General features: G+C 39.4%; 1 protein-coding gene across 2 annotated transcripts in view; it reads left to right on the forward strand.

Moving 5' to 3' along the window:
• Positions 1–17,336, forward strand: part of A2m (alpha-2-macroglobulin) — a 43,074-nt gene extending 25,738 nt beyond the window's left edge. Inside the window, exons 22-36 of one of the 2 annotated variants that reach the window (NM_175628.3) lie at positions 491–542; positions 5,213–5,296; positions 6,144–6,320; positions 6,627–6,714; positions 7,610–7,766; positions 8,034–8,108; positions 9,000–9,180; positions 11,565–11,788; positions 12,829–13,047; positions 13,217–13,344; positions 14,149–14,239; positions 15,002–15,070; positions 16,080–16,182; positions 16,617–16,658; positions 17,190–17,336. In NM_175628.3, the coding sequence (NP_783327.2) occupies positions 491–542; positions 5,213–5,296; positions 6,144–6,320; positions 6,627–6,714; positions 7,610–7,766; positions 8,034–8,108; positions 9,000–9,180; positions 11,565–11,788; positions 12,829–13,047; positions 13,217–13,344; positions 14,149–14,239; positions 15,002–15,070; positions 16,080–16,182; positions 16,617–16,658; positions 17,190–17,206 (1,707 nt within the window). In that variant the 3' untranslated portion in view covers positions 17,207–17,336. Of the gene's footprint in view, positions 1–490; positions 543–1,225; positions 2,797–5,212; positions 5,297–6,143; positions 6,321–6,626; positions 6,715–7,609; positions 7,767–8,033; positions 8,109–8,999; positions 9,181–11,564; positions 11,789–12,828; positions 13,048–13,216; positions 13,345–14,148; positions 14,240–15,001; positions 15,071–16,079; positions 16,183–16,616; positions 16,659–17,189 lie in introns of those variants that run through there. The other variant, XM_011241322.2, reaches the window with a different exon arrangement.
• Positions 17,337–17,921: the final 585 nt, after the last annotated feature.

Consider the following 17,921-nt stretch of genomic DNA (forward strand, 5'->3'; position numbering starts at 1 on the left):
TATCTATCTATCTATCTATCTATCTATCTATCTCATCTATTATCTATCTTCAATTACCTATTATCTATCATCTCTATTATTTATCTATCATCTATGTATCTATCATCTGTCATTTATCTACATCTCTCATCTATCTCTATTATCTATCTACCATCTATCTTCTATCTATCTATCTACCTATCTATATCTATCTATCTATCTATCTATCTATCTATCTATCTATCTATCTATCTATCTATCTATCTACTTATCTATTGCTCCCCATACTTCTCTATCTCTGTCCACTCTTGCTAATTATCTTCATTAATCTTCACTCATTTTCTTTTCTATCAATCCATCTTTTTCATATACTTGCAATGAATAGAATTTATTTAGATAGTGCAACAAATCCTTTTTTTCACTGTGTGGGACTCTGTGGTCCCCGAATCAACAACTCCCATATCCTGAAGGTCAGTGCAGTTCATCTTAACTTCTTTTTTCTTCCCTAAAGCCTGAAGGTCTAGAGAATGAAGTGACATTCAACAGTTTGCTTTGTCCAACAGGTAAGCCTCAACCATTATAATTAAACTCTCCAACTAAGGCTTTATACCATTTAAAGTTCAAAGATTATTTGTATGTTCCTGTGGGATGAAACCTGGAGTGTCATCAATACAACAGAGTTAGAAAGTAGTTCCTAAGGAGGCCAGAGTATGGTAGTGAATACCTATACTTCCTGCACTTGGAATGCTGATGCAGGGGGAATCAAAGAAACAAAGAAGCAACATATCACAACAAAATGATGTTTCTTCCTAAAGACAAGGCTCTAACTCCTAATTCTCTCAGCAGCAATTTTTGAAGAGACTCTTCTTTGTTCACTGTATATTTTATTCTTCATTGAAAATTAATCATCTGTATCTGTGTGGGTTCATTTCTATGGTCTCTATACTTTTATCGTGGTCTCTCTGTATATGTTTTAATGTAAATATCATGTGATTTTAATTATGTCTGTTTTGCAACATACTTAGATACAATGTAACACCTTCAGTTCTGATCTTTTTGCTTTTGATTACCTTTGTTATTTTTTTGTTCCCAATTTTGTAGTAGTATTTTGGGGACTCTTTGCCTCCTTTGCTCCCAAATAACTACAGAGCATTTCTATGCCAGCTCTAGCCTATTCTAGCTCCTGAATAACTGATGTAGAGACCTGGTATTTTTATTAATGAGCTGCTGGCACTATGCTAGGCAGGTGCTGAGCTATTCTGACCCTCTTAGGCTGATGTTTCCCAGCTACATGGTCCTTTACCTTCAATCAGTCTTTCCCTGGCATTCTGTGTACTGTGGAAGAATGGGTGACCAGGAGGAGGTGGGTTGAGTCACCCAGAACAGAGCCCTAGAGTCTTCTTCCTCCAGCTACCTAGGCTCCTGAAGGTGGCCAGCTTTCCCTGCCTGATGCTTACTGAGGTGAGCCCTGGGAGTGGGCTTTTCCAAGAGGTCTTTAGTGTTATTTATCCTTCTCCTTACTCCCTACTGTACCCTACACTCCATTCTCCACCCAGTTTAACCCTTCCTATTCTATTATTGCCAGTACCTTTTATGCTAGTGCAGCCTATCTCTCCTCCCTTGAAAGTCCCTCCTCACGGCCCCTTAGTCATTTCCTGGTAGTTGTAGCTATTCCAAATGAAACATACATTATGGAGATTCAAAGCTCCCACCCACAGGTGAGAGAAAACATGTGACATTTGTCTTTCTGAATCTGAATGACCTCGCTCAGAGTGATTATTTCCAAATCCATGCATTTTACCTCAGAATGTCATCATTTCATTTTAAATAGTTCAATAATATTCCATGTGTAAACGTACATTTCATTACCCCTTCATTAGTTGATGGATATCCATGCTATTCCATTTCCTGGGTATTGTGACTAGGGCAGCAATCAACCTGGTTGAGCAAGTATCTCTACAGTAGGACTCTGTGGAGTCATTTATGTATATACCCGAGTGGTACAGCTGGATCCTGTGGAAGATCTATTTTTACATTTTTTGAGGAACTTCCACAGTGATTTCTATAGTGGTTGAACCAATTTGTGTTTCTGCAAGGAAGGAATAAGTATTATCCCTTCTCCAATGGATCTCAGCATTTGTAATTATTTGTGTACTTTAAGCATTCAGAGTGAGGTAAGATGACATCTCAATGTAGACTTCCTGTTGTAACCATAGATCAATGCATCTCTCAATCCCCATCAGAGAAGTTTCTATTTGCAATAGATGGTGTTTGGTACAGAGACCCAAACTGCCCCAAGTACAGAGAACCAGAGAAGATAGAATGCTCAGCCCTAAAGGGAACATACATTTTGTACCTACCCCCCAAAATGCCATCATTGTGCAAGAGTGGACAGAAAGTATAAGTGCCAGGGGTGGTGAATGACTACAGGGAAACAGTGTCATAGCAGAGCAAAGCAGGGCCACTGTATGCATGAGCTCACAGCAATTGCAACAGTGTACACAAACTCTGTAGTCCATGCCAGACCAAATTCCAGCATGGAAAAGGGTGCTGGTATAGAACCCCAACACCTAGTTGTTGTACAAATGGCAGATTTTAGCCTTTGGGAGAGGGAAAGACCGTTTTCCTTAACAATGTAACCCCTGGAACATCAACCACACTCTAGTGGAAGAGCTCACATCCAAGAATATTTGGACAGAACAAGTTGGTATTGAAGGGAGAATAAAAAAACATCATTAGGCATTAGGAAGATGGATTTGGGGAGACTTAAGGGTATGTGAATGTGATTAAAACATGTATGAAACTCATGTATGTAAAGAACTAATTTTTAAAAAGGTAGCAAATGTTAGCAATGTGGTTGTTGTTGTTGTTATATGGGGGGAATTTGAGCCAGGAAGATGGAGGACAATAAGGAATAAAGAAAAGTTTAGCCAAGAAAATCTGAGAAAAATATTCCACTTGTTAATCATAGCCTTCATCTCTTGGCCACACAAATATAATTTATAAGCATTGCTTCCACCTCATAAAGAAGAATGGTGTTCTGTTGTCCTCTATGGAGTGTTCTGCAATCATCTGTTAGGCCAAGTGAGTGTTTTATTCATTTTCTCCCTGGATGATCTGTCTATACTTTGAAGTGCGGTATTGAGGTTCCCCTCCATTATTGCATTACAGTTTATATCACTTTGTATCCTTGAATATTTGCTTTGTCTATGCACTCTGATTTGGAGGTACATGCATTTTCAAAACTGTTATTTTTTTCTCCTAGAGAATGAGTCTCTATAAATGTCTCTAAATTTTCACATATTTTTATTTTACATGATAGAAGTGCCATTATCTCCACGTTTTGTTCCCTGAGAAGGTGATTCTGTTGCAGTGCCACATAGTTAGGTCTCGTTTTTATTCATTTATTCATTCTCAGTCCTTATATTGGAGACTCTTATCCTTTCACATCTGAGGTGGTTATTGACAGGCAAGGCCTTCTCCACATGTTAACCATTCCTGGTTGTGTAGATGATCCATTTCTTCCATTCTCTGTGTCTCCTTTTGTGGACTGATGTTTTTCTGTAATGTTGTTTTTAATCCTTTTTAGATTTGATTTGTGTTTCTACTCACCAGACTTTCTCTCTAGTTACCATAATGTTTATATATAGGATCTTTCTTATAGCAACTTGTCTTGAGCCATCTTTGTCTGAATATGTGTAATCTGTGACATTGCCCTTGGGTTTTCTGTGAGTTGGACTACAGTAGGCTCCCTGGGAAGCAACTCAGAATGCCATCTGGGGAGGATGACTCTTTTTCTCCTGTTCAAACTGGACTTGGGGAGATCTCTGTCAAGTGTTGTGCTAACTGGGGAAAGCAGACATGAAGTGGTTAAAATGGCACCATCTTTAACTCTTCTGGTTTGGGTTCTCTCCAGTTGTGGGCTATCCCTTTAAGACTTGTTTCTGTGTAATGAATTTCCAAAGATGTTCTAGTCCCTGAAGAGGTGCTGGCTGAGCCTTGCATGGGATATTCTGGGGCTTAATAGTTCCCATCTCATCACATCCTTCCTAGTCTTGGTTTTAGTAGACCAAGCACCTCCTGTGTTTATGCTTCCATAAGTATGTATTTCCAGAAAGTATGCTCAGCATCTTTATCTACCTCCATTGCTTACAAATGTTGTCAAGATTTTTGATTGAAAGTATTGTGATCCTGTCTTGATTCATCACAAGAGGAGTTGAACTTTGCTATTGTGTGTTTGTTTGAGGCATTACTATGAAATGCTGTCATGTCATTTGACCATAGATGTTGGACTATTTTGTCTCTTTTGACCTGAGTTGAATGGTATTGGTTATTTAATGAGCACATTGTGTTTTCTTTCACCCCGACCTATGGTATCTGACTTCTTACATAACTCAATATTAATTTTATGAGGATAAGATGATAAATACCACAATTCCTTCATTTTCCTCTTTATATATTCTACCAGGATTAAAATGGCACATGTATTGATTCAGCAATTGTTATTACTTTATTTTATGCAAGCCAAAATATTTTCTTCCACCTGTTTATTTTTATTTTATCTTTGCTTAGAACATTTTTCTTGCAAAATGATTGATATTAACTTTGTGAAAGGCCATATATGGATAACTTTATGAAAGGAAAGTAACTATTATACTTTCCTATTTTATCTTTTTATATAGTAATTATTTTCTTTTTAGTGAGTCAGGTACTATTCATTTGCTCATTCCTATTTTAGAGGTCTCCAATTAAGATACAGCATATTCATATCTGAAACAAATTATATGATATTGTTGTAGAATTAGGACTTTTGAGGGAGGTTTTCTCTGTTTATTTATACAAATGAATCCTGGTTGAATTTTCCTCTTTCATGGCTTTTGAGAGAGAAGCTGTGAGTGGGAAAGCTAAATTGGCTCATCTTGTCCTGCACACACAGTGTAGACCATGGTGTGACTGCCACAGACCCCCCCTCCCCTCACCAGCTCTGGACTCTTGCTGACTTGGAAATTCTACTTCATATCAAGGAGGTCTGGGATGAAATTATGAAAACCTTCAAGTCTCAGTAACTCCTAAGATCAGAAAGAAAAGAAATGAATGTTTAATTTTTTTTAAAGGAACAGCTTTTCAGAAGTAGCTTCTGCTTAAGGGACAATTCTAGTTTCTGGGCCATGAACATCTCTAAAGATCCAGTGCAGAGTGGCCTTTCCTGTGGCTGATGTGCTTCTTGCCCTAGGTGCTGAGGTATCGGAACAGATATCTCTGAAACTGCCATCAGATGTGGTAGAGGAATCTGCCCGAGCTTCTGTCACAGTTTTGGGTGAGTTCATTCCCTAGAGAATTTGGATGTTAATTTTTGATGTATTTTTTTTGTTCATATATGTGTGTGTGTGTATGCATACATACACACATTTATATGTAGTTTGTATTTATACAGCGAACTTTTTATTTTATAATTTTTAATTTTCTTAATTAAAATATAATTACATCATTTCCTCTTTCCCTTTCTTCCCTCTAACCCCTCCTATGTGTCCCCTTGCACATTCCTTTAAATTATTACCTCTTTTTAAAAAATTGTTTTGACATTATAGACACATTCTTTTTTTATGGTGTAAAATCTTAGATTAAAATTTATTTACAGTTTCACTTTCATGAGCTTACTTGTCATACAACCAATACTATAAGAAAGAAACTCCATGAAATCTGCATCATTTATTATGAAGCACCCTTACATTCTGGATTCAAGGAGTCAAATCAGTAGACAAACAAGTGCAGACACATTCTTAAATATATAGGAATGTAACTTCCTCTTTCATATTGTTCACCTTTCTATAAATATTTATTCCAAACAAAAGGCAACAACAACAACAAAATGTGGTAGTACACACCTACAATCCCAACATTGAATGCCTGATGCAGGAGGATACATAGTTTGTGGCCAGCCTAGGTCGCAGAGCAAAACCTTGTCTTGAATATATACACAAATTCATCAAATTATAATTTTAACTTCTTTTCTTTGAATTATTGTTTCCAACAATTTTCAAATTCCAAAAATTCCAGTGTCCTGTCTGTACCCTTTGCAAAAGTACTCATTTCTTAACATGGCTAATTATTTATTTTGGATATAATCTTAAATGTCATTATTTCCCATCTCTCCCATTTTCTAGGAGATATATTGGGTTCTGCTATGCAGAACACACAGGATCTCCTTAAGATGCCCTATGGCTGTGGAGAACAGAACATGGTTCTGTTTGCTCCTAATATCTATGTCCTGGACTATCTGAATGAAACAGAGCAGCTGACACAGGAGATCAAGACCAAGGCCATTACCTATCTCAATACGGGTGAGTACTGATCAAGGGGCTGAAGGTTGACAGTACTGTTTCAGTTGGCTTGTTCAATGAGGCTGAGTTATTTATCATTACTATTGCCTATTATCTCAAGACCATAATAGAAAACACTAGTATGGGTTACTTCATAGAAACTATCTCCTCTCCAACTTCCAAGAACACATTATGAAGCGAGAACATATTTTAGATGTGGACAGAACAGTTTTCAGCAGTTACAAGAGATGTCAAGCATTTTAATAATCTTTCTGGTTGCCATGGGTACTCAACCTGCCATATTGTTTCTCTAACTTCCCCTCACAGGTTACCAAAGACAATTAAACTACAAGCACCGGGATGGCTCCTACAGTACTTTTGGGGATAAACCTGGTAGGAGTCATGCCAATACCTGGTAAGGGGAAGCAAATGGCTTGAACTCTTGTTTGTTTGTTTGTTTGTTTGTTTCTCTGTATAGCCCTGGATGTCCTGGAATTCACTTTGTAGACCAGGCTGGCCTGGAACCCAGAAATCGACCTGCCTCTGCCTCTCGAGGCTTGAATTCTTTACATGCAGTACCCTAGTTATGTCAATAACAACTATGTCAAGATATATGTTATTGGAATTAGAATGAATTATATTAAATGAATGTACCAACATTGGAGAATTAACAAGCAGACAATTTGATATTCAGAAATATGTTTGTTAAACGTGTTCCTAAGTCATCCTGGGCATATTATAGCAACACTTTCTTTTCTAAAAACAGTTCCCCTAGCCAAGAGTTTTAAACTGATAGTGAGCATATCACATGACTTCTAGATAAGCCGTAACAGCTTCAGTTTTTCTTATCTTTCTTGGATCATACTTATCTTGAGAGAGGATGAATTCATTTAGAGGGGAAAGAATTAAGGATAGAATGATGCAAAATCTTATATTTACATTCCTAAGTCAAAGTGAATGTAAGGTTACTGCATAGAAGAAATGGACATGTGAGGATACTGTCATCTATACATAGCAAAAAACCTTCCAAGAGGAGGGTGAAGAACCATCCCATGCTGCTTTATCTTCTCAATGAGCCAAGAAAAAAGAAGTGTGTCAGAAACCTGTAGCTTCTTTATTATGGCTAAAGCAAATTCTAGTTCTAGCATCCTTCTCCTGTAGACCAGGGTAGACCTAGAGGGTATCTCCAGTGCACCAATTCCAGTTAGATACTTCTCCAGTGTCAGGCAGGGACTCTGGAAGCATTTTCTTGTGAAGAGGCTCTAAAATCATTGTAACAGCAAATATACGATTATTCCCACGTCACTCAGGCTCACAGCCTTTGTACTGAAGAGTTTTGCTCAGGCTCGAAGATATATCTTCATCGATGAATCACACATCACCCAAGCCCTCACCTGGCTCTCCCAGCAGCAGAAGGACAATGGCTGCTTCAGGAGCTCCGGGTCACTGCTCAACAATGCCATGAAGGTGAGTATTCCAGAGCTAGTTTTGGCTTATCCATTATGAGATCTGTGAGTACAGAGATTACAGGGTAGAAATTATTGACAGAGCTACTAAAGAACAATAAGACCTAGACATCACCAAGAAAGAGAAGATAGAGTTCATATTAATTGTGATGCATTGCTCGGGAGTGGATATTTAGAAATGAGAAGTTCCACAACACAGCAGAATACAAATAGCTAGTTAATAGAACTCTTAGAACTACTGAGATTGCTTCCTCTTGCCCATTCACAGGGAGGAGTAGAAGATGAAGTCACTTTGTCTGCCTACATCACCATTGCTCTCCTGGAGATGTCTCTTCCTGTCACTGTAGGTACCACCTCCTTCCCTACCAAAAGATGATTCTGGGTGCAACAAAACTCTGGCTTGTTGCCTGAGACTTGAGCTTCCTAAACAGCATGTGTCTGCTTTCCTTTTATGCAGTGCAAATGCTTCTCAAATCCATTTGCTCCAGCAAAGAGGAAAGGTTTGCATTTTCCGAGGGAGGCATCTATGCTGTTTCTCTCCTATAAACATCTCCAGTCTCTCAAGGATCCTAAAGACATGGCTAATGTCAAATTAGCAGTTAGTAGTACATTATATTTCTACTTTTGAGAATTTCATAAATGTATATAATCACATATAGTCGTATCTACTCCTTTCTATTTCCTCCCTCCAACTCCTCCCCATGTCCTTTTCAACTCATCCCTTCCCAACTTCATGCCTTCTTATGAAAAAATATAACCACAAAGTCCAGTTAGTGCTGCTAATATGTTCCTGTGTGTGGAGCCACCCATGAGGCTCTGACCAGAGGCTGCACTCTTGAAAAATAATAATTCTCTCCTCCTCCAGAAACTACCAAATGCCATGAGAGCCAAAATATGGGGTGGGATCTGAAAAGCACCTACCCCATCTATGCTAGAATTTTGGCTGGCTTGATCATGTGCCTTCTGCAGGTAGCCCCAGCTACTGTAAGCTCATGAATGTGGTAGCCATGCTATATTCAGAAGAGAGCATTTCACAAGGCTCCTACCCATCCTGTGGCTCTTACATTCTTTCTGCCTCTTCTGTGATATTTCCTGGGCCTTGGTTAGATGCTTCTTCTTCTAAGTATAAGAATGAATTGGAAAACCCTCTTATCTCCATGTCCTCTATCTGCTCACCTGGGAATGTCAGCCCCTTTCTTCACATAGCTGTTTCCTTTCTGCTTCCTGTTCATAGCATCCTGTTGTCCGAAATGCCCTCTTTTGCCTGGACACAGCCTGGAAGTCAGCGAGGAGAGGAGCCAGCGGCAACCATGTCTACACTAAGGCACTGTTGGCCTATGCATTTGCCCTTGCTGGTAACCAGGACACGAAGAAGGAGATACTGAAATCACTCGATGAGGAGGCGGTAAAAGAAGGTAAGAGCATTTGAGGTCATTCTACTGCCAACAGCCTGTGGGCTATACTGCAGAATTTTTCTGCTCTGCCTTTTGTGATCTGTCCTATATGCTACCCACTATCCATCATCTAGTTATATCTATCTATTCCATATAGAATTTATTTTTAAAATCTAGGACTTTAAAAGTGAAATCACACATTAAGGAAAAAAAAAAAAAAAAGAAGCAGCATCGGGTTTAGCAGCAAGAAGCTCAGCCTTGAAGATTTGCTCCACAATGAACTATTTGTGTGAAGCCAGGCAAGCTATCCAGTTACTGATGGTTCTGTTCTTTCATCAGGAAACAGGGACACTGTTTGCCCCATAGGGTTGTCCATTGAGTGAATAGTAAATGTGAAGACTTAGTGAAGTCTGTGGCACATGATGAATGTTATAAGAGCACTAGCTGTTAGACCTACTACTTATATGTCGCTTCCTAATCTCCACTTGACCCTTACTTGGTGACTTCATGAGAAACTTCTGATGTTTTACCTCATTACACAAGTCAATCATGTTGATCAATCTTTTTATTTTCAGGTAATATTTTTTCATATATCACGGTTTATATGACAAGTTAAAGAGACAGAAAATACAATGCGCATATCCAATGAAATTGAACTTGTCTTTCTTCTTTGATAGTGCCATTAAATGTTCTTAATGCACTGAGAAATATTTCAGAGAATGTAATAAGCCTAAGGAATAATTAGGAAATTCCTGAGTCACTCATTCCCAGTGGAAGAAAATAAGTATACCCAATGCATTAAAAAAAAAACATGTTTCATTTACCCCTCTAGAGATGAACATTATTTTAAATACATTATCACAATTTCTACTTATATGTATATATGCAATATATACCTATGTATTTCTTGCATATGTATCCATAAATGATATTTTTAATTTTGTAAAGTGTACAGCTTTACATGTGCAGTATCATATCCATTAATATTTCAGTAGCTTGTTTTCCTTTTGATTTTTAGGTGTAAGATTAGGCAAATAAGCCTCCCTAGCAGTAGTGCACTGATTTTCATTCTTCGTTTTCTATTTGTTAGACAAATTCTTGCTATGTAGCCTAAGCTAGCCTCAAAGTCACAATTCTCCCACCTCAGTACAATCCCAAGTACTGGGTTTGCAGCTATGTGGCACTGTGTTAGACTTCTTGATTGTTGACATAGCAGGTCCACAGTGGATGCACAGATACCTGTCCCTCTGGTCCCTCTGTGCATGTACCAGCTTATCCAAGTTAGACTTCTAGAAGTTTAAGGATTCACTGTAGACCAGACTCTTTTTTTCCTGAATATTGCCAAATTGCTCTCAAAGAAAAACTAGCTTTCCATGATAATCTTTGTCAGTTTCAGTACTTAACAGCCATGCCAGCTACTTTAAAGACAACAGTATTTTTTTATTTTTTACAATCTAATGACTATAAACTTTTTATCATATCATGTGCTTGGTGATATTCACATGAACCTTCTAGGGAAGGGTTTTACAAGATATCTAATACATTCTGGTTAAGCTCTAGATCACATCTGAAGCACAGAATACCCACAGCCTATGAGAGAACTTTCTCCCACTACACAACTGTAGTAACTGTCTTCAGTCATAAGTGGTTAAGGAGCCTGTCACTCTACCAGCACTACCCTGCCATGCCTGGATTGAAATGTCGAATTCACATTTACACCAAAAGGACTGTTATCTCTTTAAGGTTTGAAGAATGACCTTTGAAGAGCAGTTCTTACTTTAGCTCTGCCTTGGATGCTTTCAAACAACGAAGTGCAAATATTTCATCACTCATAAGCATTCTTTTTTAAAATTAGATATTTTCTTCATTTACATTTCAAATGTTATCCCGAAAGTCCCCTATACCCTCCCCCTGCCCTGCTCCCCAATCCACCCACTCCTGTTTCCTGGCCCTGGCATTCCCCTGTACTAGGGCATATGATCTTCGCAAGACCAAGGGCCTCTCCTCCCATTGATGAACAACTAGGCCATCCTCTGCTACATATGCAACTAGAGAAACAGTTTTGTGGGGTAGTGGTTAGTTCATATTGTTGTTCCTTCTATAGGGTTGCCAACCCCTTTAGCTCCTTGATTACTTTCTCTAGCTCCTTCTTTAGGGGTCCTGTGTTCCATCCAATAGATGACTGTGAGCATCCACTTCTGTATTTTCCAGGCACTGGCATAGCCTCACAAGAGACAGCTATATCAGGGTCCTGTCAGCAAAATCTTGCTGGCATATGTAATAGTGTCTGGGTTTGGTGGTTGTATGTGGGATGGATCCCTGGGTGGGCCAGTCTCTGGATGGTCCTTTCTTCTGTCTCAGCTCCAAACTTTGTCTCTGCATAAGCATCCCTTTTCTACCTCCAGACAATTCTGTCCACTGGACCAGAGCTCAGAAACCCAGAGTGCCAGCAGATCTCTGGTACCAACCCCAGGCTCCCTCGGCTGAGGTAGAGATGACCGCTTATGTGCTCCTGGCTTATCTTACCACTGAGCTGGTTCCAACCCGAGAGGACCTGACTGCTGCAATGCTCATTGTGAAGTGGCTCACAAAGCAGCAGAATTCCCACGGTGGCTTCTCCTCCACCCAGGTCAGTGATTGGTTAAAACATTTTATCTTTAGTTAGTGAAAGGGCTGCTGACTAAAAACACACATGAGAAAAAAAAAACAATGAAGGTGACTTGGAAGATTATTAATATACAGAGATAATAAGAGGAAATTGAAAGACCGCTAAACAGAAATCTTAAATTGTGGCACCCCACCTCAGCCCTGCATTATTGTGGTCTCCTCGTTTCAACAACAAATCTATGTGCCCACAGTAATACTAGGGCACCAGAAGGAGGAAGAAAAAATTACCTACTGTTCTTCTTGAAGGCGAAGACTCTTTTTGAGCTGTCAATAGGGACCCTAACTCAACATTCTCTGCTTACAGATGTGTCCATTTGTAGGCCTATGTGGTAACTAGATGCTTTTGATGGTCTCCAGACGCCTCTTACTACACAAAAATATGTTTATCCGCAACATAATGGGATGTCTTTCCTCAACCAATCTCTCAAGATCAACTCTATAGTTATATGCCTAAACAATTCATCAGTATGTGCCCAGGAAGAGTCTTTATTTTGAGAGACAGTAGATATAAGCATATGTCTTCTGTAAGTGGGACGAGGGTATAAAGAAATACAACCTTGTCTATGTCTATTGTGTTAAAAATATTATTATTTATATTTTTATAAGATTATAAAAAGATTTCTTAGAAATCTATTATTTAAATATTGTCTTGCAGCTCAGTGTCAGTGGTTTTGAGAATATGCATAGTGATGGGGAGGTGAGCACTGGTGGTATTTTGATGAACCAGGAGAGGCCAGTCAGAATAGCCGTATATCAGGGGGATGTTTATAATGAGCCCCTTTGCTTCCTTTGGAGAAAGCCTGACTCTGAGCACAGTTATAAAAGACCTTGGCTTCTAGTCAGCAGAGACGAGTTTGATTTGGAAAGGGGACCAGACCAAGCTCTGGCTCCTACTAGCTTTGATTCTCCACCCAAAAGCACCTCCATAGGGCCTAAGCTCCAGACTTCTGGGCAACTGATCACGTTGTGATCCCTGGGTGAGTTACCCCATTCCTCTTTCAGGACACGGTAGTGGCTCTCCATGCTTTGTCCAAATACGGAGCAGCTACTTTCACAAGAGCGAAGAAAGCTGCACATGTGACCATCCAGTCTTCTGGCGCATTTTATACAAAATTCCAAGTGAACAACGACAACCAGTTATTATTACAGAGAGTCACATTGCCAACTGTGCCTGGGGATTACACCGCAAAGGTAGCTGGAGAAGGGTGTGTCTACCTCCAGGTAAGACTTGGGCAGAGGAGGTGGTGGTGGGAGGGCAGGGATCATCCTCCCTATAAAAAGTCAGAACTCAGGCAAGCCAATGGACAAGTTCCAGAGAAAGAGATGAGGGAGTTGAGGGGAATCACCACGAAAAGAGTAAAACAGACGCCTGTCTTTAATGTGCCACCAGACATCCTTGAAATATAGTGTTCTCCCGAGGGAGAAGGAGTTTCCATTTGCTTTGGTGGTGCAGACTCTGCCTGGGACTTGTGAGGATCTCAAAGCTCACACCACCTTCCAGATCTCACTCAATATCAGGTAAGACCAATTTTCACCATCTGGGTAAACAACTAGTCTTTTTATCTGGGGCTTATCACTAAACAAAGCTGTTGGGTAGCAAATATTTAGATCTGTTTTAAAAATAAGGTATTGTTTTAAGTTGGTAAAATCGTGTTTCTCTGCGATGGAGCTATGTTGCCTGCCCTCTACCTTCAGAAATTAATTCCCTTGAATAATTACTTACTCCTGATAGTAAATAAACTAGCAATACCATTCTTTGTCTACTACTTGAATTCCTCCTATGTAATGAAATCCTTTAGTAATCTTGATCTTTATAGAAAAAAAAATCTTGGAAGGCTTAAATAAAAGGAAGTAGTTGCTTTTCCACTATAATTCTGCTGCCGATAAGTAAGTCTAGTCCTGTATGGTATACTACTTCTGGAAAACAGCACGCATGTACATTGAGGGAGTCAAGTGGCTACAGAACTCACAAACGTACTCAGAAGGCCTTTGTGACTTAGCTTGCTGCTCTACCTAGGAAATTGTGGTGATCAAGTGAGAGTCACAGGAAACTCAGAACAGGTTAGAGTCCTCGAGGACATGTCACCCACCAAGCATCCTTAAGACACAGACCTGAGACCACAGGCTTGAATTCTGCTTCTAGATCCAGTTTCTGTGGATTTACTCAGTTCTATACAAAGTCTAATACACACCAATTTTTTCAGGATCCTTGGAAAGTCTTATGCATACTTCATAGAGCTATAGAGTATACAATATACAGACATAGAAAAAGACTATTTACTAATTTGGGAAAGCCTAACTCTTCCTTTCCTGAACCTTCAGTTACATTGGAAGCCGTTCTGACTCCAACATGGCAATTGCTGATGTGAAGATGGTGTCTGGCTTCATCCCCTTGAAACCAACAGTGAAAATGGTATGTTCAGTATAAGCTCAGGATGGCACAGTAATATGGTATGTTCACTAAGCCCAGGATACCACATTAAGTTGGTATATTCACTATAAACCCAGGATGGCACATTAATATGATATGTTCACTGAAAGCCCAGGATAGTCCATTTCATTTTATATCTTATTTATTAAAATACTATTTCAATAAATCTTCAAGGTTATGCCCTGTCAAAATAAAGTGTGATCGTGCTTGTGTGTGTATCATTCTTTAGACATCATGGCTACTGGAGAAACTTGTAAACAGTTTTCTTTTCTTTTAAGTTAACTAAACTATAGTTACATCATTTTCCCCATTCCTTTCTTTCCTCCAACTCTCCCATGTTCCCTTCTTACTCACTCTCAAATTTATAGCTTCTTTTTCTTAATTATCATTACATATATATATATATATATATATATATATATGCAAACACATAAATATAAAATACAACTTGCTAAGTCCATTTCATATTGCTTGTATGTATATGATTCAGAGTTGACCATTCAGTGATGGGTACCCCTTTCTTCAGGTAAGTCAACTTTACATGTGTGTTCATATGCCATACTAATAGTATACCAGTCATCCAAATTACCTTTCATTTTTACTTTTACTTTTTTTTATTTATAAGGGACTTTTGAAGAAATTCGACCTTCAGAATATTTTGATAATAAAATAATCTCATTTTTCCTGGCTTCTCCAGGAGCTTCATCCATTCATTAACATTTGTGATGCCTCCATTTTCTTCAGCTTGAAAGATCTGTGCATGTGAGCCGGACGGAAGTCAGCAATAACCATGTCTTGATTTACTTGGATAAGGTGAGACTCCTATGTAATCATCCTCTAGGAACTAACTGGGAAGCACCTGTCTGTGTTTGAGAGTTCTCACCTCCGTGCTAGAGTCATGAGAATCTAATATCACAGTGGCTGTCCTCTCTTTGGAAATACATCACCTGAGCCTGTGACTAGACATGCCCCACTACACACCTGGGATATGAATGCTTCCAGGGGCTTGGAAGATAGTCTCCATAATGGTTTTCATTATATCAACCAGTTAGCTTAGAGATGCTAAATAATGCAGGGAAGTGATGACTATGATTAATCAGTCATTATATCATCGTCTTCAACAACTGTATAAGAGGGGAAAATACCATGAATCTCAGCTGGCACTTGGGCCATGTGATAGTAAAACAGCAGTCCAGCCATGGACCAATAAGTGAAAAGATGGGTACAGTAGCAGATTTATTCAAACATCTATTGATAGGAATCTATTGAATGATCTCTGTTGACAATGCAGCAGTGGTTCCCCTTTTATAGAATTCTTTGGGTCTGTATCAGTATTTTTACAAGACGAAAACGCAAAACTGTACTAAACCTCTGAAATTTAAAAGAAGATATCATAGTAAAACTGAAACTGTGTATATATTCCTCCCCTTGAACATAGCCATGAGCTGCCGTTGATTAAGGCAATAGTTCCCAACCTGTGTTCCCTTTGTGTGTGGGGGATCCATATCAGTTATCCTGGATATCAGATATTTATATTACAATCATAACAGTAACAAAATTACAGTTAAGTAGCAATAAAATAACAAGGAACTATATTACTGGGTCAAAGCATTAAGAAGTTTTCTAACCCTCGATTAAGGCATATGGACTTACCAAGTCATGTTAATCATTGAAGAGGTAATTTTAGGCAATTTCCCACTTACTCTGGGGGTTTTCTATACTATGCTGTCAGCAAATAAAATCCCAACCTTGTAAAACCACAATTGATTTCAATGTAAAAAAAAATGTCCCAGGAAGTCATTTAGCTCCTTTTGATTTCCAGGTGTCAAATCAGATGCTGACCTTGTTCTTCATGGTGCAGCAAGATATTCCAGTGAGAGACCTGAAGCCAGCCATAGTGAAAGTCTATGATTACTACGAGAAAGGTGAGCAAGAGCATCCTGAACATGGGCATTCAGTTCCCCGTGCAGGAACTCAGACCTAGGAACGTGCCAGGCTGCCAAGTGACACTGGCTCCTCACCACTTCCTCTTGTCTCCTTCAGGTTTGACACCTGCCCCCTTTATCTCCTTGCTTCTGTGGAAGAAAGCACATTTTAAACCCATCAACCAGAAAAACAAAGTAGTTGCAGAGTTAAATTTTTTGTCAGATAAGCCAGTCATAGGACAGGAATGAGATTTAAGAATGTACAACAACCGACTGTCAGGAGTCTGGGGTGAAATGTGGCTCACCATTGCTGGAAGGTTGTCCAAGGCAACAAGCAGTGGATTAGAGAAATGATGTGGGCATTTCTGATGCAAATGCAGAAGCCCATGGTGACATCACTTGATGCATTTGTTTCTGTTTTCTCATTTACTCAGATGAGTTTGCAGTTGCAAAATACAGTGCTCCCTGCAGTGCAGGTAAGCAGTTCACATTCTTGTTTTGTTTTGTTTTGTTTCGTTTCTGTTTTTGTTTTTTGAGACAGGGTTTCTCTGTGTAGCCCTGGCTATCCTGGAACTCACTTTGTAGATGAGGCTGATCTTGAACTCAGAAATCCACCTACCTCTGCCTCCCTAGTGCTGGGATTAAAGGCGTGTACCACCACTGCCCGGCAGTAGCTCACATTCTTTTAAAGGGTAACCAGAATTCCTCTAGCTTGTGTCCCAGATTTCCTCCTCCATAAAATTCTAGGTAGATCTTCTTAGGAATCATTTTGCTTGGACTGTGTGTTATTATAGAAGAGTGTATGCTTTGGAGAGGTGTGATGCCTCTTGAACCCTCAGCGAGTTTGCTGCACAGCTTATTGGGTCATTAGCTGCAGTGGGTCTCAGCTCCTCCTGCATCCATTGGGTTGTCTTGGATACCATGCTGTTCAAACTTAGAGGAATATATATCGTTTGCTCATGGAAACCCAAGCCTATCTTAATTTTCTCTTCTTTCCACTACCACAGGTTATGGAAATGCCTGAAGACACTGTGAATAAGAAGTGTTTCACCAGAGCCCTGTTCTTAGGACTTCTCAAGAAAAAGTGGTTTTTGTATTTCCAGAGATTTGATAAATAAAGCATTCTTTCATATCTATCCATCACCATTCCTTCATTAACTGAGTTGTCATTTTTATCTACATTTTCATGCTTCCACATCGAGTATACCCAATACAAACTGATAAAAATTAGGAATGGAAGGATACAGTGATATTAGTTTAAATTAGTTTGAAGGGGATTTATGGGATGGGGCAAAATGTATTGGATCATAGCTGAGAGAGTGTAAAGCATATTTGGTTGTAGAGATGCTGTTGGCACCAGGACATTCCAAACCTCTGATATTACATAAGTGACAGCACAGCCTGCAACCTGCAGACTGGTTGCCAAGACAACAGGCACCATATTCCCAGCATTCACTTGGCTCACCTCCCACCTTTACTTGTGTCATGTCACTTTCCATATAAACAAGGAGAACACCCCTTCCTCCCTCTCTCTCTCCCTCTTTTCTCTCTGCCACCACCTTGTCTCTCCCTTCCAATAAAACCTCTTCCACGTGGAACTGTGTTGGCCTAGTGTTCTGTTGAGTGGTGACCAGCCATTCTAACACATCTTTTTGTGCCAAAACCTGGGAAAACTCAGTGGAAATGCCAACAGCCACTGCAGAGCATCACAGCAAGAGGACCCTGGAGGAGGCGTGGGA

The sequence above is a fragment of the Mus musculus genome, chromosome 6 (genome assembly GCF_000001635.26).
Source record: "Mus musculus strain C57BL/6J chromosome 6, GRCm38.p6 C57BL/6J".
Lineage (NCBI taxonomy): Eukaryota > Metazoa > Chordata > Mammalia > Rodentia > Muridae > Mus > Mus musculus.